The sequence below is a fragment of the Macrotis lagotis genome, chromosome X, assembly GCF_037893015.1.
Source record: "Macrotis lagotis isolate mMagLag1 chromosome X, bilby.v1.9.chrom.fasta, whole genome shotgun sequence".
Classification (NCBI taxonomy): domain Eukaryota; kingdom Metazoa; phylum Chordata; class Mammalia; order Peramelemorphia; family Peramelidae; genus Macrotis; species Macrotis lagotis.
The window spans coordinates 667,765,995-667,789,795 of record NC_133666.1 but is presented as its reverse complement, the minus strand read 5'-3'; the positions used below and the strand labels follow the sequence as shown (position 1 = coordinate 667,789,795).

General features: G+C 46.9%; 2 protein-coding genes across 6 annotated transcripts in view; one reads left to right on the top strand and one right to left on the bottom strand.

Moving 5' to 3' along the window:
• The window catches only part of DNAH10 (dynein axonemal heavy chain 10), a 154,816-nt gene extending 146,515 nt beyond the window's left edge, over window positions 1-8,301 (top strand). Inside the window, exons 69-77 of the mRNA XM_074202238.1 lie at window positions 3,209-3,418; window positions 3,610-3,705; window positions 4,397-4,568; window positions 5,118-5,249; window positions 5,377-5,588; window positions 5,688-5,855; window positions 6,233-6,413; window positions 7,285-7,430; window positions 7,888-8,301. Coding sequence (XP_074058339.1) covers window positions 3,209-3,418; window positions 3,610-3,705; window positions 4,397-4,568; window positions 5,118-5,249; window positions 5,377-5,588; window positions 5,688-5,855; window positions 6,233-6,413; window positions 7,285-7,430; window positions 7,888-8,034 — 1,464 coding nt within the window. The 3' untranslated portion in view covers window positions 8,035-8,301. The remainder of the gene's footprint in view (window positions 1-3,208; window positions 3,419-3,609; window positions 3,706-4,396; window positions 4,569-5,117; window positions 5,250-5,376; window positions 5,589-5,687; window positions 5,856-6,232; window positions 6,414-7,284; window positions 7,431-7,887) is intronic.
• Window positions 8,302-9,584: 1,283 nt separating this feature from the next.
• Window positions 9,585-23,801, bottom strand: part of CCDC92 (coiled-coil domain containing 92) — a 42,397-nt gene continuing 28,180 nt past the window's right edge. For 4 of the 5 annotated variants that reach the window (XM_074205413.1, XM_074205416.1, XM_074205415.1 and 1 more), the window contains 3 exons: window positions 15,617-15,763; window positions 14,551-14,592; window positions 9,585-10,782 (listed from right to left, as the gene is read on the bottom strand). In XM_074205413.1, coding sequence (XP_074061514.1) covers window positions 10,037-10,782; window positions 14,551-14,592; window positions 15,617-15,746 — 918 coding nt within the window. In that variant the 5' untranslated portion in view covers window positions 15,747-15,763 and the 3' untranslated portion in view covers window positions 9,585-10,036. Of the gene's footprint in view, window positions 10,783-14,550; window positions 14,593-15,616; window positions 15,764-15,897; window positions 16,235-23,801 lie in introns of those variants that run through there. The other variant, XM_074205412.1, reaches the window with a different exon arrangement.

The window sequence follows — 23,801 nt, the reverse complement described above, 5'->3', positions numbered from 1 at the left end:
TTCTAATTAGTCATGCTTTATTGATAGTGGTAAAAGAGGGGGTATTTATGGGCTAACTGTATATTTGCCTTGGGTCTTTTAAAAATATATAATTTTATATAAATATATTATATAATTATACATATATATACCAGATTATGGAGTTTCTTTTCCTTCTTCCTTTTTCTTCTTTACTTCTACTTATTTTTTTAATATGTACCCATCATTTTTTGCCAGGCTCTGAATTCTACAATTTTTTCCCAGCCTCCCTTCCCTCCCCACCCCCAAGGCTGTCTGACAGTCTCTACATAGTTTCCATGCCATACATTGAGGTAAATTGAATGTTATAAGAGTAAACATAAGAATAAACATAACCCCCTTCCCCCCAAGAAGATGAGAAACCTCAAGAATAGAGAGAGACAGAAAGAAAAATTGTACTTCAGTCTGTGTTCAGATTTCAATGTCTCTGTCTCTGGGTGAGTTGCCTTCATTATTATAAGTCCACTAGAAGGGGCAGCTAGGTGGCACAGTGGATAGAGCACTGGCTTGGCATCAGGAGTACCTGAGTTCAAATCCAGCCTCAGACACTTAATAAATACCTAGCTGTATGGCCTTGGGCAAGCCACTTAACCCCATTGCCTTGAAAAAAAATAAGTCCACCAGAGAAGTTGCTAAAATATTTTTCCCTCAGTTGCTATTACTAGCTGTACCTTCACTCTATTCCTTCCCACTCTCATTTATTCTAGTCTCTCTCTCCTTTCATCCTGGCCCTGTCCAAACATGTGTTGTATCTCAGTACCCTCTCCTTCAATCTTCCCTCTCTTCTATCACCTATTTCCCCCCCTTTCCTCCCCCTATTCCCCCTCATCCCATCCCTTTCCTCCCATCCTTCTCTAGGGCAAGACAGATTTCCTCACCCTATTAAGTGTGCATGTCATTTCCTCCCTGAGCCATTTCTGATGAGAATGAAGGCTCTCTCAGTCCCCCCGCCTTTGCCTTCCCCCTCCCCTCCATTGAAAAAGCTTTTTCTTTATTCTTATGTGAAATCTCTCAGCTTCTTCTTCATCTCCTTTTCCCTCCTCCAAGTACTTTCCCCCATTGCCCACTGACTCCATCCCTTTACCATATCGTACCATTATATTCTGCTCCTTCCTATGTCCTATCTATTTATGCTCCTTCTAACAGCTCTTATAAATGAGAAAGTTCATATTAGTTATCAATATCTTCTTCCCATGCAGGAATACAAACAGTTCAACATCATCAAGTTCCTCATAGTCCTTCTCTTCCACTCCCTCTGTGGTTCACCAGAGTCCTGTACTTGGAGATCAAACTTTCTGTTCAGTTCTGGTTGTTTCAATAGGAAAGTTTGAAAGTCCCCTGTTTCATTGAAAGTCCATCTTTTCCCCTGAAAGAGAATGTTCAGTTTTGCTGGGTAGCTGATTTGGTTGTAAACCAGGATCTTTTGCCTTCTGTAATATCATATTCCAATCCCTACAAGCCCTTAATGTAGATGCTGCTAGATCCTGTGTAATCCTGACTATGGAGCCTCAGTAGTTGAATTGTTTGTTTCTGGCAGCTTTTAGAATTTTCTTTTTCATTTGGGAGTTTGGGAATTTGGCTATAATATTCCTGGAAGTTTTTCTTTTGGGATCTCTTTCAGGGGGTGACCGGTGAATTCTCTTGATTTCTAGGATCTCAGCTTCTAGGATCTCAGGGCAATTTTGCTGTATTATTTTTTGAAAAACAAAGTCTAGGCTCTTCTCCTGGTCATGACTTTCAGGTAGCCCAATAATTTTTAAGTTATTTCTTCTGGATCTGTTTTCAAGGTCAGTTGTTGTTCCAATGAGATATTTCACATTTTCTTCTAATTTTTGCCTTTTTTTGGCAGAGTTTTATTTCTTCCTTCTTTCTTGCAAAGTCATCAGCTTTCTTTAGTTCCATTTTGCTTTTGAAGGAGTTATTTTCTTCAGAGAGCTTTTTTTGAATCTCCTTTTCCAGCTGGCCAATTCTGCTTTTTAAAGGCATTCTTCTCCTCATTTGCCTTTTGTTTTGCTTTTTTCATTAGGTCTAAACTGGTTTTTAATGTCTTATTTTCTTCAGTATTTTTTTGTATATCTTTCACCAAGCTTTTGATTTGGTTTTCATGATTTCTCTGCATTGCTTTCACTTCTCCTCCCAATTTTTCCTCCACCTCCCTTAATTGCTTTTCAAAGTCTTTTTTTGAGCTCATCCATAGTCTGAGCCCATTTTCTATTTCTCTTGGAGGTTTTGGATATGGAAGCTTCAATTCTGTGATCATCTGAGTATGTGTTTTGATCTTCCATGGGACCAAAGTAATTCTCTATGGTCAGATTCTTCTTTTTCTTTTGTTTACTCATTTCCTCATCCCAAGACTAATTTACAGCACTTCCAAGGCTTTGGGGTTATTTTCATTTTTGGGACACCACACTGGGACCTTTATTCCTCCAAGGTCTTATGCTCTGTAGCCTGTGCTTGGATATGTAGATGGCCCCCTCACTTCCCTATGCCCTGGAGGTATAAGGAGGGATCCAGTTTGGTTACTTAGTATGAAAGCCCAAACTGCAACCTGGATCTGAGTGTAGGCTAGCAGCAGAGTCCTACCCTGAGGGAGAGCAGAGAAATCTCTGACTTCCCTTACCATCTCTAGGGGTGCAGGCTGCTTTCTCCAGATTCTCGTGGCAGAACTCCTCACTCCACACTCATTCTGGTGTAGCAGAGTTCTGTCACTGCCCCTTCCAGCTGTTGCTGGTGATATCTGGGCTGTGCTGCACTGTGCTGCCTGGGGGTCATGGCTTTTTTCCAACCCCTAGTCCTGGTGAAACATACCTTTCCCGTGGAACTTCTAAGTTATCTTGGACTGGGAAAATGTATCACTCAGTCTTTCTGTGGGTTCTGCCCCTCTAAATTTTGTCTAGAGCCATACCTTTGTTTTTGGGAGTTTGGGGGATTGGAATTCTTGGGAAATGCTGCCTTCACACTGCCATCTCGGCTCTGCCCCCCCCCCCCCACTTCTCAAGATCTTGTATTTCTGAGAACGTACTGTGTATCCAAGGCAGTGTCTACCCAAGGGAGGAGGACAAGGAGGAGGAGGAGGAGGAGGAGGAGGAGGAGGAGGAGGAGGAGGAGGAGGAGGAAAAGTGGGCTTGAGGTCCCACAGCCTGCAACCCCATGTGGGCCCTCAGCCTGTCTTCTTTTCTCCCCTCTGTAGGTGGTGACAGAGCCGCCCAATGGTCTCAAGTTGAACATGCGGGCGACTTACTTCAAGATCACTTATGAGATGTTGGATCGGTGTCCTCATCCTGCCTACATGTCCCTGATCTACGTTCTGGCCTTTTTCCATGCAGTGGTACAAGAGAGAAGAAAGTTTGGCAAGATTGGCTGGAATGTGTCTTATGACTTCAACGAATCCGATTTCCAGGTTTACCATAGTGCTGCTGATCCCACTAGGCCTCTCCCTCCTCCTGGGGGTCCTCTTTTACCTTTGTCCTTCAAGATCAAATGGGGCAGTCATTTCCAGAAGGACAAACAACAACAACAAGAAGATGCTGGGTGGGTTCTTGGGGAGCAGGACTTCCCTTGGTCTTTATTCTCCTCGGCTTCCATCTCTAGGTCTGCATGGAAATCTTGAACACATACTTAACAAAAGCCTACAAACAAAATGACAACAAGATCCCCTGGGCCAGTCTCAAGTATCTCATTGGAGAGGTGAGCCCCTAGTAGCCTCCAGGATCCAAGGGTGGAGGGCAAGAGGTGGGGCCTGATGCTGGATGGCTTCACTCCTAATTATCTGCCAGGGTCAAAGGGGAAGCATGTATGTGATCATCACCCTCTCCTTCACCCCATGGATTCTCATTTCAAGTAAATAAAGTTCTGATGATGGGTCTGGAGATGCAGGATAGCTCCTAGGAATCAGATTGAATTCTTCCTCTTCATGGTTGGGATACCTGAGCATACTAGCCATCCCTTCTTTGTTCCCCCATGCCATAAGGCTGAGGTCATTTGGAGGGATAGATACCTTCAATGGCTTCTTTCCCCAATCATCATGATCATCATTTTAAAAAGCAATGCTTGCCAGTTTGGGGTCTGCTGCTGTAGGAAGACAGAAAACTAAGTTGGAATGTCACCTTGACAACCCTGCCTACTTTGTATATAATATGTGGTCTGGAGGGTAGAGAGCTACTGCAGGATCAGGAAGACTCCGGCTCAGGTCTCACCTCTGTCCCCTTTTGGCAGTCACTTAGTTTTTCAATGTTCCCAAGAAATTCTCTGCCTTGGTAGGACTGTTTCCTTCTCATGGGAGTGAAACACCAGGTCTAGTCCCTGATGGTTCCACTGTGAGGCCAGTCCAGCCAGATGTCCCCAGCTATATCTCAGGGGCATTCTGCCTTGTGCCTAGGTCATGTATGGGGGCCGGGCTATTGACAGCTTCGACCGACGAATCCTGACCATCTACATGGATGAGTACCTGGGGGATTTCATCTTTGACACCTTCCAGCCATTCCACTTCTTCCAGAATAAGGAAGTAGATTATAAAATCCCAGCCGGTCGTAATAAGGATGATTTTGTAGGTGAGATGGCACAGATCCTGGAAAAATTTAAGAGGTTGCACTTGGAGATGTTGTTTGGTCAGTGACTTCCCTTTTGAGGACTAACTTGAACATTCTAAGCCCTAACCTTTGGTGAACATTTAACATTCTCTTGTGATGGATAAGCCAACTTCTGCTGACCACACTCCATCAGCCTCCCTAGGAAACTATCTTTGGGAGGCAGGGACATCCTTGTTTAAGGGAACCACAACTCCTGGGAACATGGGCACAGACCTCTGGTCTTTGGGGAGGTCGGAGCTGCAGGAGGGTTAATACTGATCTGGGACCACCAAGTTGTCTAAGAAGGGAACTGCTGGGTTGGGTGGAAAATGTCCAATCATCAATGGGGTTGGGTTTGTGATGGCCACTCCTTCAAACAGAGCTGATGAGATATTATACATAAGATCCTAAGCAAGCCTTAAAGTATGACAGAAATGCTTGTTATCCTGGTTGTTATTGTAGGAATAAACATTACTGTCTCTGGGGTAATGACGTGGGGTCCCACGTTCTTTTGTTTACACTCTTTTACAGACGCAATTGAGATGCTTCCGCTGGCCAACACACCTGAGGTGTTTGGGCTCCATTCAAACGCTGAGATTGGATACTACACCCAGGCTGCTCGGGACATGTGGTCTCACTTGTTGGAATTACAGCCACAGACAGGTAGAGTGCTCTCCTCAGGGGATGGCTGTTAATCAACCTTTCCATGAGAGCAGGTCGCATCAGCAGGTGGCCCCGGGGATGAGGCTCTGATGGATGTTGGCCTGGCTCATGACCGTTTCTGTTATAGGGGAATCCAGCAGTGGCATCAGCCGGGACGATTATATTGCCCAGGTCGCCCAGGACATTGAAAACAAAATGCCCAAAGTGTTTGACTTGGACAGTATCCGCAAGCACCTGGGCCTGGGCATCTCTCCCACAACGGTGGTGTTGCTGCAGGAACTGGAGCGGTATAACAAACTGACCATCCGAATGATGAAATCTCTGGCTGAACTCCAGAGGGTAAGTGAGGGGGAGGTGGGAGAGATACCAGCAGGGTCAGATGCTTGTTGATTGTTTTCTGAGCAGCCTGTGTTGGCTCTCTATCGATTCTGCCAACAGGCCTTGGCTGGGGAAGTTGGGATGAGCAATGAGCTGGACGATGTGGCGCGGGCCCTTTTTATTGGAAGTATCCCTAACATTTGGAGAAAACTCGCTCCTGACACCTTGAAGTCCCTTGGGAACTGGATGGAGTATTTCTTGCGGAGATTTCTTCAGTACACAACTTGGGTAAGGTGGGGGTGAATATGATTCATTGACCAGATTTTTTTTTAATTTTTTTTTTTTTAGTTTTTGCAAGGCAATGGGCTTAAGTGGCTTGCACAAGGCCACATGGTTAGGTAATTATTAGGTGTCTGAGGCCAGATTTGAACTCAGGTCCTCCTGACTCCAAGGCCGGTGCTCTATCCACTGCGCCATCTAGCTGGCCCCGACTTCAGATATTCCTTGGCATCAGAAGCAGCATCTTTGCTGAAGCTTGTTTGGATATGCCCTCTGAGGGATGACCTCTTGTAAGGGACAGAGAAGCGACACAGACTTCATTCTGGTGCAAGTCGTGGAAAGTCAGTAGCAAGGTGACTGGCCCACTGTTTTCTCTTTTTCTCTAGGTTTTAGAGAGTGACCCCAATGTGATGTGGCTGTCGGGGTTGCACATCCCCGAGTCCTATCTCACAGCTCTGGTTCAGGCCACCTGTCGGAAGAATGGCTGGCCCCTGGATCGCTCCACCTTGTTTACCCAAGTGACCAAATTCCAGGATGTAGATGAAGTGACCGAACGAGCAGGACAAGGTATGGCCAACTTCCTCTGCAGGCTGCCTTGGTTACCCTCAGCCCCTCCTTGGGGGCTGAACCATCTTGGTCAGTGGTAGGACCAAGACAGAAGGGGCCATGGCTCTGTTCGACTGTGTTCCCAAGCTGGATTGTAGCTCATCCATTCCACTTCACCCAATATTTATCATCATCATCATCATCATTATATAAGGCCTTAATGGTTAAGGCTACTCCTTTGAGAAGAATTCTTAAGTGGACAGCATCTTGAAACCAATTCAAAGTGGAAGGAATGATTGAAAAAGATTGTTAAAGGCATTAAACCTTGATCCTTTGTCATGAACCTTTTGGAAACATCAGTGGGGATCACAGATGGCACCTCTAGCGTTTTGTAGATGGAGCTGGTGCCAGGGAAGACCTCATCACGGGTAAGATGGGTCCTGAGACAGATGGCTCTGGTCCCCTAATCGAGGACCCTTGTTTAACATCTGGAAGGATGCAGAAAGGCTCAAGTCAAACTTTTTTCTTTTTTTTTTTTTCAAGTCAAACTCTCGATCTCTTTAGCCCCATGCTACCACATAGCAATTTTCATTGTTGGTCATTTGGAGCATCAGTGACTGCTATTGCAAGGCTTCTCAAGGAAAGGTGGAAGAAAAGTCTGAAGTTCCCCTCTGACCCCTAGGCCCTCAGGGTTCCCCCCAAAGGGAGGGATATTTAGTGAATTTACATTATTTAATTTCTTCATGTCTGTTGAGTCACTTCTATGTGAAGGTAGATGAGAGACAGGCAGGATGGACATCACCAGGGAATATGCACTTCTGGGAGATTTTGACTGTACTTTGTCACTAAAGATCCATGTTTCAATTCCTTGTTTTTCTCCTGGTATTTACAGGATGCTTTGTGTCGGGGCTCTATCTAGAAGGTGCTGACTGGGACATTGAGCAGGGCTGCCTTATTAAGAGCAAACCCAAAGTCTTGGTTGTGGACCTGCCCATTCTGAAGATAATCCCCATCGAAGCCCATCGTCTCAAACTACAGGTGAAAGGGAGCAGCCCTAAGTCCTCTTTCCCACCCCCCCCTTTCTTCCTTATGGATTTTCATCAAGTTCCTTGTTTCTTTTGATTGAAGTTTGATCAAGAAATGCTTTCAACAGTCTATCTGTAGGATAATTTAGTTGCTTGTGGATTGTTTAGGTAGTGAGATGGCAGCTCACCTGGATGTTTCTGGAATAGCCCCAGGGGAACCCATGGAAACATGACCTTGTGTTCACCTGATTCAGAGTGGACTAGTTTTTGACATATCACCATTATAGCAAATTCAAAGGCTTTCTCTGATGACCTCACGATCTTCTCAGTGAAGGACATGTTGAAATCTCTGCAACTCAATCAAATGGCCATTCCTTTAAACCTTAAGACATAGCATCTGGACTGCTTGTTATCCTGCTCCCCCACCCCCACCCCAGATCTCACCATTCTCTCTTCTCCTTGGCCTTTAGAATACCTTCCGGACACCTGTCTACACCACATCCATGAGAAGGAATGCAATGGGAGTCGGCTTAGTTTTTGAAGCCGATCTCTTCACCACAAGGCATATTTCACATTGGGTGCTTCAAGGGGTCTGCCTCACCTTGAATTCTGATTAAGCTCTTGAATGGGAGAAACTGGACTTCTGGATTTCCAATTCTAAGTTTTGCTGACAGTGATGGATATTCTGGGAACAGGAAACCTGGCATTGTTCTCCAGGCTTTGAGACTCACTTGCATATATTTTTACAGTACAGGAGGGATTGTTGATAAGTTTTGTAATCTGAAAATGAATGTGTAACTTTTCCTCAAAACAATTCAATAACACAAATCAAGGGGAGGATTTACTTTATATTTTCTTTTTTTATGATTTGCCATGTTTGGGAAATAAACATGATTAAAAGATTTTTATCATATGTTGGAAGTTTTGTTTTTCTTCTCACAGATCTCTTCTGAGTAGCTTAAGGTACTGGCCTGATGTCCTCTTGGGAGGAATGCTCTTCATTCTAATGGGAATCACCAGAAGAATGTCTGTGAATGTGATGGGTGTGTGTTACCCTATGGCTCAGCCCAGAACCAAGTTGGAATTCTGTGCAGAAGGAAGGCTGAGTTGCCCGACAGCTGAGAGAGAGACCCCACTGCCCTTGCAGACTGGCTCAGTGGGCCTGCCCACTCTGCAAAGGTCTGTGAAGCACTAAGGAATCATGGAATTTGACTGTAGGAGACATTAGAGGCATCTCATTTAACAGACCCAGAGGGGAGCAGCTTGCCTAAGCCCACTCAGTGACAGAGCCAAGATCAAATTGGGGCCCTCAGACTGCAAATCCAGCCCCCCCCCCCCACTGAAACACAACACAAGCTTTTAGTTATTTCCCTGCCAGGATATCCTGGTGAGCAGCTGTCTTCAGTCATTTTACCTTTAGTCTCTTATCTTTTGGGGGGTGAATGGATAATTTTCTGAGGAGCTAAATTCTACAGTAGCTCTAATCTCCCTTCCCCCCAAGTCTTCCATCTGTCTAAGCTAGGTGATGCTCTTCCTGGAGCAGAAGGAAGTTCAATTGGAAGCCAGTTGCTGCCCAGGAGCTAGCAGGCTCAGCCACTGAGAGTGATGGTGCCCTTAAGGTTGGAACTGGTTCATGGTGGTAGGTCCTCGCTATCACCTCATTAGCTGGAACCCAGCTAGAGTGCAGTTTTGGGGGTGGGACCTTGAGCAGTGAATCCGAGGTTAGTTAGCACCTGGGGGGAAAACTCTTCAGATTTTTATAAGCCATGTATTTTTATAAGCAGCTCCTTGAAGCCACAATTGCAGGAAGGCTGAGCATTAAAATACAACCAAAAGGACACCTTTTTCGGGAAATGAAACTACAGCAGTTCCAAAATCTAAGGTTTAGGAAGGACATGAAGAGGAGGTATCCGATCCCTACCTGAGAGAGAGACAGAGACAATCAGAGACAGAGAGGGGCAGACAGGCAGGGAAGAGAGAGACAGGGCTGTGTGTGTGTGTGTGTCCCCATGATGATCTGAAGCTTTCCTCCCCCACTGCGGCCTGCAGCCGTTGCCCCGCCGGGCACAGGAGTCTCGAGGGGCCGCCCGGGTGGCCCCGAGCCCGCTGCTGCCCCCCACCCCGGCCCTCCCTCGGGAGTTAAGAAACGACACAAAACAAACCGGTAGCAGGTTTAGAAAATAAAGTTTGTTGGGATCTCCAAAATCCGGAATAAAATATAACACAAAATCTGAACACACGTTAGGGTCGAGGTGCCGTGAAGGTTAAGGTCAATCTTATTTAGTTCCGTTTGACATACACAGTGGGATCTGCATGGTGGTCTACGCTGCCCGGGGGGGGGGGGGGGTCGGGCCGGGGAGGCCAGCCGGGCCGGGGCGCCGTCGGGGGCCGCCGCCTTCCAGCCGGAGCCTCCCGGGGACCCTGGGGGGGGGGCGGGCCTGGTGGTCCGGCTCGTCACGGGGGGGTGGCGGGTGGGGGGCGCGCATTCCGAGAGCGAGCCGTGGGGGGGGGGGCGCAGGGTGCGGGGGGGGGGGCAGCGGCGGGAGGCGGGCAGATCCGCGGAGGCTTTGGCATGCTGGGGGGCTCGGAGCGGAGGGGCGGCGGGGGGCGGCCCGGGGCTCAGACAGTCCGGTCGGTCCCTGAGTGCTTCCTAACGACCTTGCCCGCGTGCACCTGCTCCACCGCCAGGGTCTCCAGCTCGGGGGCCGCCGGGGCGGCCGGCGCGTGGTGGATGCGGTGCGCCACGCCCTTGGGGGGCTTCTCCCTGGCGGGGCCCGGCCGGTCCCCCGGGGCGCGCTCGGAGGCGATGGGGGGGATGACGAGCGGCCGCTCCTTGATGAGCTGCACCTCGGCCGCCTCCCGCGCCAGCAGGAAGGGCGTGGGGTCCGGCATGGCATCGGGCGGCTCGCGCAGCAGCAGGCGGCGGGCCTCGGCGCCCGGGCGGCCGGCCTCGTCGGGCTCGGCGTGCAGCGGCGCCGACAGGCTCTTCTTCATGCGGCGCCGCGGCGTCTCGGGCAGCCTGTCCTTGGGCGGCGCCGGCTTGTAGCTGGCCGCGGCGGCCGGCTCGGCCGGGCCCAGCAGCAGCTTCTTCTTGGCGGCGTGCAGCTGCGCCGTGAGGTAGGCGATGGTGGCGGCGCGCTGCTCCAGCTCGGCCGACAGCACGCTCAGCTTGTGGCTCTTGAGCTTCAGCTCCTCCAGGTACTTGCGCTCGCGCTCCTTGACCGTGGCCTCCAGCACGGCCACCAGCGCCTCCTTCTGCTCCAGCTCCCGCAGCAGCGCCTGCTTCTCCGCCTCCTTGTCCCGCAGCTCGGCCTCCAGCGCCTCGCAGCGCCGCTTCAGCTCGCCGCCGCGGGGCCCGGCCTCGCCTGCGGGCACAGCGGGCCGGGGGTCAGGGGCGGGCCCCGGGCCGGCCGCCCGCCGTCCGCCCCCTCCATCTGCCTCGGCCTCCCTCCGTCTGGTCTCCCCACCCGCCGTCCAGCCCTCTCCTCTCCCCCTCCATCCAGCCCCGCTGCCTCTTCTCCGACCCCTCACCCTTTCTCCCTTCAGCCCCTCGTGCCATCCATCTCCTCCGTCCTGCCTCTGGCCATCTCCTCTCTCTCTCCTGCCTCACGCCCTCTTTTCTGTCTTCCCCTCGCTGACCACCTGTCCGTCCGCCATCCTTCCCCCCGTCTCCGTCTATCTCGTCTTCCCTCCGTCTGGCCTCTCCACCCGTCCGTCCGTCCGTCCGTCCGTCCAGCCTTCTCTCCCCCTCCATCCAGTCCCGCTGCCTCTTCTCCGACCCCTCACCCTTTCTCCCTTCAGCCCCTCGGCCATCCATCTCCTCCCTCCTGTCTGTCCTCCCTCCTGTCTCCTGCCCCCCCCCCCCTCTCTCCATCCCTTCCTCTCTCCTCTCTCCCCACCTGTTTGCTACTTCTCCCTCCCTCCCCTTCCCCCCTTCCCAGAGAGCCATCCATCTCCCCCCACCCCCCACTGTCCCTGGGCCAATCATGAACTCATTTCATAACTTAATCTCCTAATCGTACAACAGGGAATCAGTTCAGGGACCTCTTTGGGGGCAGTAAACATGAAGTGCACGCTCTAACAGCCAAAGGAAAGGGAGCTGGTGCCATGAAATGGCAAAACCTCTCTCTCCTGAGGATCAGGGGGTAGGACCAATGTTCCCAGCCCCACAGCCTGGCTCCTATCATCTCATCTTTAATCTTCAAGCTCCTTCATCTTTCAGATGCCAGGGCTGGAGGATAAATTCTGGAGGACCTTTTTCAAGTCAACATTTGCCATGCGCTGGGCCTGGTGTCAGGAAGACCTGTTCCAGTGTGGCCTCAGACACTTACTGACCGGGTGACCCTAGGCAAGTCACTTGACTTGTCTGCCTCAGCTTCCTCATTCGTAAAATGGGGAGCATTACAATCCCATGTGAGGAACAAATGAGATGATGATCTTCAATGTGTGTAGCCTGCACATAGTAGGTACCATATAAACGTTAGCTATTCATTATTATCATTATATGTAATTGGAGCATTCATAAGAAATAGACCCTTACTTATGTAGATAAACTGAGTTGCATCTGCTCACATCAATTTCTTTAGAATTAATTGCTGCCAAATTCATATGTTTTAATTATCTTTAGAGAAATCAATTAACTCATTATTTGATTGCCTGGAAAGTACTCTTTTGAAAGGTGGTCTCTGTTTTTCATAACAAGGGAAAAAAAGCCCACCAAATGATAATGAATCTAAAACCCCTAAAGTTCCAAGTGATTGGGAAGGAAGCATAGTGAGGGGGACCTGAGGCGGGTGGGGAGTTCCCTCTTCCTCCTCCACTTGCTCCATCAATCTGTTTCCTTGCTGATCCACTTCTCTCACGAGAGCTAGGGCACCTTCCCTCCTCACTCCCAGACACAGCCCTCTGTTAGCCAGGCTCACTGCCCTTGGGTCATTACCCCGGCCTCCTGGGCTTGCCCTCCTTATTCCCACCATCTCTCCCTCCACAATGGAACCTTCCCTGCTACCTATAAACATCCTTGGAATTGCCACAAGCTACTGCATGATTGCCCTCCTACCTGAAATAACAATTTGCCAAGACAGAGAAACTGCTATGGAGCGCCTCCCTCCATGAGCCTGGACCTCAGCTTGGGCTGGGATTCCCCAACTGCCTCAAATCACCTCACAAGCTCTGAGTCTTTGCAGTTTTGGAGGCCCTGAAACTCCACTAGTCAGATTTCTGTCCTCATTCTTCTTTCTACAAGGGCCTGTTGGGAAACAAGTCTCATATAGTTCTGCCTTTTAGACATGAAATGGAAGCTTGGCCTATTTATTCAACTTCGAAACCCTCCCCGGGTCTGGAATGGAAGTTTCCAAATCAAGCCAATACAGGCACCAGCCAAACGAGAAGGGAATTGCTGCTGGCCCTGGTTCCTCTTTCCTCTCTAGGGGGAATGGCCCTAAATGAATAGTCTGAAACAGTCTGCTTGATCCACTCTCTGTCTCCAGGCTTTCTCTGGTCCTGCCCCGCTAGCTGAAGAAGCAATTCCAGGAATGTGCACAGGCTTCCGCCAGGCTGGCACCCACGGGCCCACCCGAAGGTACCTAGTCACATCCCTGGAACTGTTGCTGTGCTTCAGAATTGTGCCTCCCTTGCTGCTTATTATTTGCTCCTTGAAAATTCAACCTTCATTACACGTGCCGTCTGCATCTTTAGAGTTACGTGAGTGCCATTGACGGAAGTGATAGAGTGATGTGTGTTCTAGAGAGTTGGTCATTAGCACCAACTGATGCCTGTTCCATCTAGTCACCAACCCTCTACAAGTGGTTCAGAAAATTTGGCCAAAAAGCAAACTAGGGATGCAGATACTTGAACAAATTCGTCCCCTTATGCTCTGCCAGGCTAATCTAATCTAAACTGGCTGTTCTTACTGGTCCTGGAGCATATCAGAAGTTGTAAGCACATTAGCAACCTTCATCAGAGAATCAGAGGACCATAGAAACTGGCCACCAGTCCCCCTCCCCTCCTTGTCCTGAGGGACCACTCCCAAGAAGAGCCTCTGCTAGTTACATGGTTTGGGACTCTCCAGAAGGAATAAGAAAACCCCAGAGAAAAGCCACTCCAAGAAGAGCTTCTCACAGCTCTTTTCTAAAGCCTGACTACATAGGACTTGGATTCTCAGAAAAGAATCTCTGGTCTTTGAGGTTCCTGGGCCAAAGCCTCAGGGTGGGGCTCAATGGGACAATGGGGGACGGGGAAGCAGGACCAGAAGAGTTTTCTCTGGTGATGATCTTATACTCAGACCTCTCTGAAGATTAATTCATGTCTTTTTTAAACCATGCCTGAGGAACAAAAGGCTTGTGAGGTTGTGATGTGATTACTCTAAGTAGAAAAATGAGTACTTGGTGAACGGAAAATGAATGGAAATGAGTCGTGTCTTGGGAGAAATCAGATAGGTCCATAAATGATGTCACTCTGAGAAACTGGAAATAAATTGATCTTGAACAGAACACATATTCTCTAGTGGGTTTTTTTTTCTTTTTTTTTCATCAAACCACCAAGCCTTGCTTATCCAGTTGGTTATGATGTATGTGAGCTGGGACCTCCAGGGGCAGCTCTCCCAGGTTTGGCCAAAGATGGAGATAAGCACCATTAAATCATGGAGAATCAAAGGACCCATCTAGAGATGAACAGGGATTTTAGGGAAAACCTGACTCTGGGGCATCAGGGTGGTGTAGATAATTGTTCATTCCCGAATGGGGCAGCCAAGGCCCTGCAAGGTGTTTGCTAACAGATCTGTGCTTCTTCTGGTGGTGTTGCTAAGTCCTCATGGGATGAAACCTGGAGCCCTAAGCAGTGGGTTTCCCTCCTTGTATTCAGTTCACAGCCCAGCTCTGCTACTGATTTCTTGTGTAACTTTGGACAAGTCATTTCCCCCTTGTTGCCTCACTTTCCTCCTCTGTACAATGGGGGGGGTGTGGATAGAGTGGATGATCTTTTAGCTGCCTCCCAGCTCTAAATCCTAGAACTCTTTAGAAGGGAGTTTGGTTGGCCCCAAGTCAAGTGCAAACCAAAACCTGGAAAGAAGGAAGTTAGGCCAACAGGTGTCGCTGTTCCACTCATCAAAACCTCATCATTCAAGGCTCTCTTACCTGTCTGGTCCGAATTTTTCAGTGTCAGCTCATATGTTAAATCTAAAAAAAGAGACAGGAAAAAAAAATAGCTGTTATTATCTGGATTGTCGTTGAAAGTTGCGGCTATCTATTCCAGGTGTGAGGATGGACAATAGTCTCATGAGCCAGCTCTCACCAGGAAGTCCCCACCTCTGTTAGAGTAGTTAGACATAAGGAACAGCTAGCGTTAATAGCTACTATGAGGCATCTGGGTGGCCCAGTGGAAAGAGTGCTGAGTCTGGAGTCAGGAAAACCTGAGTTCTAATCTGGCCTCAGTCACTTACTAGCTGGGTGACCCTGGGCAAATCCCTTCACCCTATTTGCCTCAGTTTCCTCAATCTATAAAATGAACTGAAGAAGGAAATGCCAATCAACAAGAAATAGATAATTCAGGTGGGAGGGTTTAAAATGTAAAAGATTTGGAAAGAAAACTTTCCACTACCCCAAAGAGAATAGCACACCAAACTCCTTTTCAGCTCCTTAGGTGTACTGGCTACTCAGAAAACTGATTTCTATACCTTGTCCTGTTTATAAGTATGGGACTGAAACAAGAAGGGTAATAGAGTGGGTCACAGCTATGATGGGGTCTTTTTTTGATGAGGCAATGGGGCTAAGTACTTGTCCAAGGACACAAGTATCTGAGGTTGGATTTGAACTCAGATCCTCCTGACTCCAGAGTCAGTGCTCCATCCACTGTACCTCCTACCTGCCCCTTGAGAGGGACCTTAAGCCACACCATGAAGGCAACCCATAATATTAACTGGTAAGAGGCAACAGAGTAGACGAGGAAGGTCATACTCCCCCCTTATCTGGTGGCCATAAGTAAGCACTGGATAAACACTTTCCCCTTAAGATATGACTGACTGAGCTGGAGCTGCCTAAGCCAAACACAGCTTCTGGTCCATCAGGTGCTGACTGACCTGGAGGCATGCCCCTCCCAGTTTCCTCTGCCCTGGAGCCTCCAGGATCCTGGGCCCATTCGCCAGCCTGGCCTCAGAAGGTCCCCTGCGGGGCACAGACCCTGGGGATGCCCCTGCCAGGCTACCTGTGCAATGTTGCTGAAGTCGTCTTATCTCAGCATGCAGGCCCTTGAGGGTGTTGGCGTGTTCCCGTTGAAGGAACAACAAGTTCTTCTGGGCACTGTGCAACTGGTTCTCCAGGTTTGAGGCTGCCATGCTGACATCCAGATGACCTGCAAATGAACACCCACAATGGTCAGAGGTGCCTGGAGCGAACCAACTAAAACAGAAAGCTCCACAGGGATCCCCGGCTCACCTCGAGGTGGGGGAAAGGAATTGGGATGAAACCTCGAAGTTGAAGAATTACCTGGAAACATGGATTCTGTGTGAACGTCTAGTGCAGGGAGAAGCATCCAGTGCGAAGGAGCCAAGGAACCTGGGCAGGAGTCTCTCCTTCCAAGAGCTGAGAAAGTCAAGTTCTAGAACTATGTAGTAAAATGGGGGCACACAACCTCCAGAGAAATGCCGCAAGAATGAGTTAAGCTACTGAAAAAGGACCTCGATGTGAATGGTCTTAATGTGACTGGAAAAGGAGATCATGTTCCTTGCAAACCAGCCTTAGCTAACAGTTTCTACTCTTTAACGAGTCTCCCCCAAGGTATTTTGGACCTGTTCTCCCTCAGAAAAGAAACTAGAGTGGAATCACCCTATATCTGATGGCTCTTCTGGTGTGAAAGCCCTATAGGAGGCTGCAGGAGCCCCCAAGTATCTGGAAGTGAAGCCTGAAGCACACATCTCTGATCCAGCTCTAGCTCCAGCCTGGGGGTGTCTGACAGATCAGCCCATGGCCATCATTTCTGGGCCTGTTGCTATGGAACAGATGTCAGAGATCCCCAAACAGGGCGTGAGACTTTCTAATTGTTGGATACTTGTTGCCGAGGGAACACAACATTCAAGCTTAAGGGAGTGAACTCAAAAGAATCAGAGCGACTATTTTGTTTCTGTCCAGAAAGTTTACACATTGACCACTATTGATGAATGGCTTCAGTCAGCTGCCACACTGTCTCATAGGCAGAAGGGACCACTGATGGGAGAACGAATGACCCTCCTGCCACCCGAGGACCCCAGTGTTCAGGTGGGATGCTGTCATCCTGCTTTTCCTGGAAGCAGACCCAGGATGCTGCCTCGGCCTGAAGACCCAGGTCCAGGCAGATAAAAGCTTTCTTTCGTCATCCTACTTCCTAAGTGCTCCTTTATTGATTGATAAAAGACCAAGTGAGATAAGAGACCCTTCCCCAAGTACTCAGGCATTTTGTTAATAAGAGCTTTTAGAGTTTAAAAATGGACACAATCTATTAACAAATACTGAAAACTCATGGCTGAGTGCAATGGGCAGCTAGATTTTAACTAAATGAGTTTAACAAGACATTTATTGGTTTAAAGGGGAGAAAATGGCGTCAGCCTTGTTTTCCAGGACAAAGGACCCTTTTCCTGGCCCTGCTGTTCTTAGATTCACAATGGACAACAGAGCTGAACTGCAAACGGATACGTGTCTAATATCATACTTCAGCTTGGCTCCTTGGGCCCACAGCCGACAAAAACAAATTGTTGCCAAGAGGCTGACTGCAAGAATGGATACAATAGATGTACAAAGCTCACCCACCCAGTAAAGCTTCTTTATTTAACTAAAAATAGAGCCCTTTTGAAAAAGACCTGTTAAAAAACTGTTGACCATAAAAGCCAAGGCCTTCATAGAATGAAGCTCTGGGCGCTGTGTCCCAGAGCTCCCTCAGAGCCCAGTTCCTGAGCAACAAGGACCACTTGCCTTGGGCATGGGTCTAATGGGCATTAATAAGTCCACGCATCCCTGAGGCAGCACAGTTCATCCGTGTGCCCAGGTCTTCCAAAGGCACAAGATGAGACTGGCTCATGCAATGAGACTCTTGTCTTCAACTTCCACAAATTTTCTCCACAGGTATGTGGCCAGTGTGCTGGAGGCTTTCTTTTAGGTCTTAACAGTGCACAGTTGGGATTGACATTCACCGTTTTCTGGGCCTCCCTCCCCATTGGTCTGCCTCTTTTTCGGGCGATTTCTGGGAGGCAGGGCTGTCGACCATTCCTGCCCAACCTCCTGGGCAACCTGAAATTTTGATGCTTCAGAAATTCTGACATTCCAATTGTTTTCTCCCCATTAAAATGGGGGTGGTGGTGGATGAGAGGGTCTCTGAGATCCCTTTAACTCTCAATCCATGATCATGTGATTGGTGTTCCTGGTGGGAGTTTGAACACATTTCAGGAACATACTGATTACGTTAAACCAGAAGTTTGTACTTGAAAACAAAACCTAACTTTTGGAATTTGTTGATGACAGTCAAAGAGGTGAGCTGCAAACATATCATGTGCCGACAAAGGAAGGAGATCCTGTTGGACCTCAGGACCCCTCTGACCCTTCCAGAACATGCAAAACAGATTCACTCATTTTCAGTCTGTCCAGAAGGGCGCCAATGCTGCAGGAGTCATTCTTGGACAGTACAGCAATGAACTTGAACTTTTTAGCTAGAACCAATTTAGAACAAGAGAAACACAAAGAAAGTAAAGAATGTGATCATAGAATGTGGGACCTCGCTTTTTGGGCATGATGAGCAGCCCAGGGCATCATAGTACATAGAGCCCTGGGCCTGGAGTCAGGAAGACCTGAGTTCAAATCCTGCCCTGGATCCTCCCTTGCTCTGAGACCCTGGATGAGTCACTTCACCACCACCTGCTTCTTCATGGATAAATGGGGATCATAAAGCACCTCCCTCCCAGTGCTGTTGCACAGGGCCTGGCTCCCAAGGAGGGTTTATAGAAATGTTGGTCACCATTAGGATGGCATTTGTGTGGTCTCCTTACTGACATCCAGAGGTGCAGAGGCACGCATTCCTTAAAACTATTCTTGGCAGAATCTTAAAAATGTGTTCGCCATCCCTCTTTTCTGATGTAACCTGTTATATTTCAAGGTGTTAAAGTGCATTCTCCTGCACAGCACCTGGAGCTGGGCAGCAGGTGTTAAGGGGGAGGGGGGAACACAGGAAGCAAGTCCTGATTGCCTCTGAACAGGAAGCTCTTCCCATGTCCCAACATTGACCATCCAGGGAGAGGCCCCTTTAGCCATGGAGTCGGAGAATGCTGACACATATTAGTTGTATGATGTCTGTATGTATGATGTCTAAATCCAGAAGTCCTAAAAGACATGCAAATTCCATCTTTTTTTATTTGATCTCCAGGAATAGAAATATGACTGACTTCCAGAGTAGGTGAGATGGCTACAGTTCAACATAGGAAGAACACTCTCTGTTTAGATTCTTCTCGAGGGCCGATAAAGATATTGATTTAGTTATCTGACTAACTGTACATCAGTTGGTGTGCTTTAAGCATTCTATGTCTAATTGGAGGGCCAAGGAGGAAGAGGAATGACTGAAGGCATCCTGAGCAGCTTCATCAGGAGTCTGTCATGTCTTCAGAATAAAGGACCTGAAGTAGCCTTTCTAGTCCAGCCCTCAGAATGTGTGGTTGAGGCTGACTGAGCTGCAAACAATGACAGCTGGCTGTCAAACCCACCCAGTAAATGTGGCCCTTGGTAGGGGTTGCTGAGATGACAACACAGCTCACGCAGAAAACTTGGCTCTTGTCAAAACCATGGCTTTGGTTTGAGTCCATCAAATTTTCTGTGAAAGTTGAGCAGGGGGCTGGCTGCAATTCTCCCCCCCCCTGACCCCTCCAAGCCAACACAAGGGTCAGGGATGAGGTCCACTCTGCACACCTACCCTGGAGGACTCTGTGGGCTCAGGGCAGGGCCATCAAGGGCTTCCTCCACTGTCCAGTGCAGTTTTGCTTTGTCCATCAGACAATGTCCATCTTCTTCTGATCCAGGCCAACCCTGGCTAAGGCAGCTCTGCCCCAGTACCTCCCAGGGGTCCTGACATGTCTCTGGGTCTCTGCTCTGAGGGTCCACCTTGTAGGAGTAGAAGGCTCTTGAATGCTTAACCTTGCTTCCAAACTGTCCCAATTCTCTCAGGGGAAGAATATCAGAGAAAATGATGTGTCTGCTAAGCCCCATCCTTTCCCCTCAGGTTTACTGATAGCATGGGTCATGAATATGTCACACCTCCCTATATATTCAGACCACATTTTGCTCTGTATTCTTCACAGATGGTTCTTTTTCAGCTTCATATCTTAGACTAGAAGTTCTCAAACTCTTTGGACTCAAGACCCTGTTATTTTCTTTAAGGAAAAAAAAGAACCTTTGTTTACTAGGGCGATATTTATTGATATTTACCATATTAGAAGTGATAACATCTTATTATTGTGATGAAAATAATTTTGACCTTGTGGACCCCTTGGAGGAGTCTCATGAGAATCTTTGTTGTAGAGGGAAAGAATCGATTGTGTCTATGGAGCTCTTTGACTAGTACTTAGCAGAAAGTTAGGCAAATTCTCATCGACTCTACTTTGCTATACCAAAAAGCACCCTTCAGCCCCAGCATTAGGGGCATAAATGCACTTAGACAAGAACTGCTGGAAAAACTGCTGAGGAGTCTGGCAGAAATTGGAAACAGACCAACAACTCATTTCATATACCAAAGTAAACTCAAAATGGGTACATGATTTAGACATAAAGGGTAATATCATAAGCAGCTTAGCAGAGCATGGAAGAAATTACCTGTCAGGTCTATGGATAGGGCAATGGTCCTGAACAAATGAAAGATAAAGAGGCTCATGAGAGGTAAAATGAATAATTCTGATTATATTAAAAGGGGTTTGCAAAAACAAAATGAATGTGACTAAATATAAGAAAAGTAGAAATTGGAAAAATAGTTGTAACACGCTTCTCTAATAAAAAGTCTCAAATCATCCCTAGAATGAAGTCAATATTTATAACATTAAGAACCATTCTCCAATTGAAAAATGGTCAAAGGATAGATAAGCACTTTTCAGAGGAAGAAATATTAAAACCATATGAAAAACATGCTCTAAATCAATAGTAATTACAGAAATGTAAATTAAAACAACTCTAAGATACCATCTTACTCCAATCTGACCAGCATAATTGACAAAAAAAGGAAAATGACACATGCTAGAGGTGATGTGGGAAACTGGGCAGGTGAATCAGAATTGTGAACTAATCCAACTATTCTGAAGAGCAATTTGGTAATGTACCCAAAAAACTGAACTATCCAGACCCTTTGACCCAGCAACAACACCATCATGTCTGTATGCCAAAGTGATCAAAGAAAAAAATGGGCCCATATGTGCAAAAAATTTTTATAATAGCCATGTGATGGCAAAGAATTGGAAATGAGAAGTTGACCATCAACTGCTGAATGGTTGAACATGTCAAAGCATATGAATATGATAGAACACTATTGTGCTGTAAAAAATATGAAGGGGGTGGTTTCAGAAAAACCTGGAAGACCTGTATGAACTGATGCAAGGTGAAGTATGCAGAACCAGAATAATCTTACATTGCATCAGTATTACTGTAATGGTGATCAGTTGTGAAAAAAATTAGTGGCTCTTGATCAGTACAATGATCCATCACAATTCCAAAGGACTCACTATGAAAAATGCTATCTACTTCCAGAAAGAACTGACAGACTTGGAGTACAGACTTAAGACTATCTCCTTTCTTTCCTTCCTTCCTTCCTTCCTTCCTTCCTTCCTTCCTTCCTTCCTTCCTTCCTTCCTTCCTTCCTTTCCTTCCTTCCTTTTCTCCCTCTATCTCTTCTTTTTGACATGGCCAATGAAGAAATATGTTTTGTATGACTTCACATGTATACTTCACATGTGTAATAGGTATTATATATATTTTTTGTTTTCTCAATGTATGAGGGGAGATGATGGAGGAGAGAAATCAGAATTGAAAATAAAATAGACAATAAAACAAAACAAAGAACACTTTTCAGGCAACAGGACTTCATGACTTCTCAATCTTCACCTCTCCCCCACCCTGACTAAGCAGTTAATTATTGAGGCCAGTGGTAAAAGTAATTATTCACTGCCCTAGAAGCTACCACATGAAGATAATTCTGAAAGAATTTACTGAACTCAGTAAATTATAAATTAAAAAAGCAGTTTAGCACCTAATAAAAACAGACATTTCATATTTTAAAAATTAGTTGAAAGAACTGTGAATTTTCTTCCTTAATTTTTATCTGAAGATAAAGACAAGTCATATATCTAATGATTTAGAGATGATTCTTTTTTTTTTTTTAGGTTTTTGCAAAGCAAACGGGGTTAAGTGGCTTGCCCAAGGCCACACAGCTAGGTAATTATTAAGTGTCTGAGACTGGATTTGAACCCAGGTACTCCTGACTCCAGGGCTGCTGCTTTATCCACTATGCCACCTAGCTGCCCCTTGCCACCTAGCTGCCCCTGATGATTCCTTTTCAAATGTAGGTTGGACTAATGGTCTCTGAGGTCTTCTCACCAAATCTTTGAGTTGGAAGGAGTCTCTAAGACCATGGAGGCCCCTAGGAGCCCCCTCCTCTTTGGGATGGCTCCAATTTGTCATCAAGTCTAAATCTGATTTTTGATGCTCCTCACCCACTTCTTCATTTGTTAAGAGCCTTTATTGACTTCATGAAAGGGGTGGTTTCTTTCTCTATGGCTCTAATAGAGAACCAGACTCCTTAGAGCACCAGGTTTAAAAGGTTCTAACATTGTTGGAGAAATTATTATTATTTTTTAGGGTTTTTTTGCAAGGCAATGGGGTTAAGTGGCTTGCCCAAGGCCACACAGCTAGGTAATTATTAAGTGTCTGAGGCCGGATTTGAACTCAGGTATTCCTGACTCCAGGTTTGGTGTTCTATCCACTGCACCACCTAGCTTCCCCCCAGGGGAGATTATTTTCAATACTTCCTGGTGACAAAATGCCTTCTAATCCAAGGGTCTCTCAGGGTCAAATGAACAAAGCTTAACCTAAACTCTATGTTGCTGGTGCCTGGTCATTTAGTTCTTGTTCTTCAGAGGGGACCAGGGGATGTGGGGATAACCTGTCCAAAATCTTAAGTGAAAAACAGAGGGAGAACTAGGAACCAAATCTAGGATTCATTTTTTTGGTCTAATTTACAATTTATATTCTCTCTCTACAAGAACTGATGTGAAAAATTCAAAGTGCTGTCACCTTTGTTGTTGGTCAACATTCTTTCAAAAGAGAGCAGAGCAAGAGGCCAGGGAAGATGGAATGCATGTTTTAATCAGGAATTTCAGAAATGCTTAATTTAAGGCTTCTGGCTTTTCCTGGTCTTTGGGTTTTGTAACATGATGTTCCTATACATCCTAAATAGTCACTAACCAAAGAAATTATGATTTGAGTCCTGGAGGGGTAAGGTGAAGAGGTCAACTCACTCTGGTCTACATTGTAAGATTATACAACTTAAAACAATTCCATTAGTTAAGGGAGCCCCAGTTCTTCATGTAGCACACTGAGGTTCACAAAACACAAGCATTCTTTGACATAACTATAGGTATAATTATTCTGGTCTTATAAGAAAACTGAAGGTCTGAGAGTTAAATAGTTTGTCCCTGGACAGACAGACAGAGCCAGAGGCAGGATCTGAGCCTTGGTCTCTCATAGGAAAGCGTTAGCACTCTCTCCTTTGAACCAGGATGCCTCTCACTCCATCTCTTCGTTGAGTAGAGTAGGGCATAGAGGAGGCCCTCTTTGCTCATGGATTTAGTTTTAGCAGAAAGAAAAGAAGCTATCGGGGTCAACAAATTTTCCTGATCATAGCACCTGCTTACAGGCTGGCTGGGGCCCAGCTATTGATGCAACTATTCCTGTCTTTGTGAATGCTTATAGAGCTATTTCTCAGGAACTGTCTGGGAAGCTGAGTCAGCTGCAAGATGATTCCTGGGGAAAAGATCGTCGTTTCAACTCATCTCTCAGCTCAGTTCTGAGCTGCTCTGCAGGAAATAGTTCTGATCCAAGAACCTGAAAAATCAGACAGTTCTCTGGTGGGAGGAGTGGCTGTTGGGCCAACACTTAAAACACCCTCACTTGCTCAAGAATTAGGCTTTTTGGATCTAGCTTTTAATGTCCACAAGATTCTGGCATCACTTAACCTTATTTTCTCCTTTGGTAACACTTCAGTTAAGTGAAATCTAAATAAATAGAAGCCTCAATCAACCCTCTCCAAGGATCTGTTGCAAATGTACTTTCTCCAGAAGCCTTGAGAGGAAGTATGGTGTCTTAGGAAGATGCCAGAGTTGGAATCAGAGGGTTGGGGT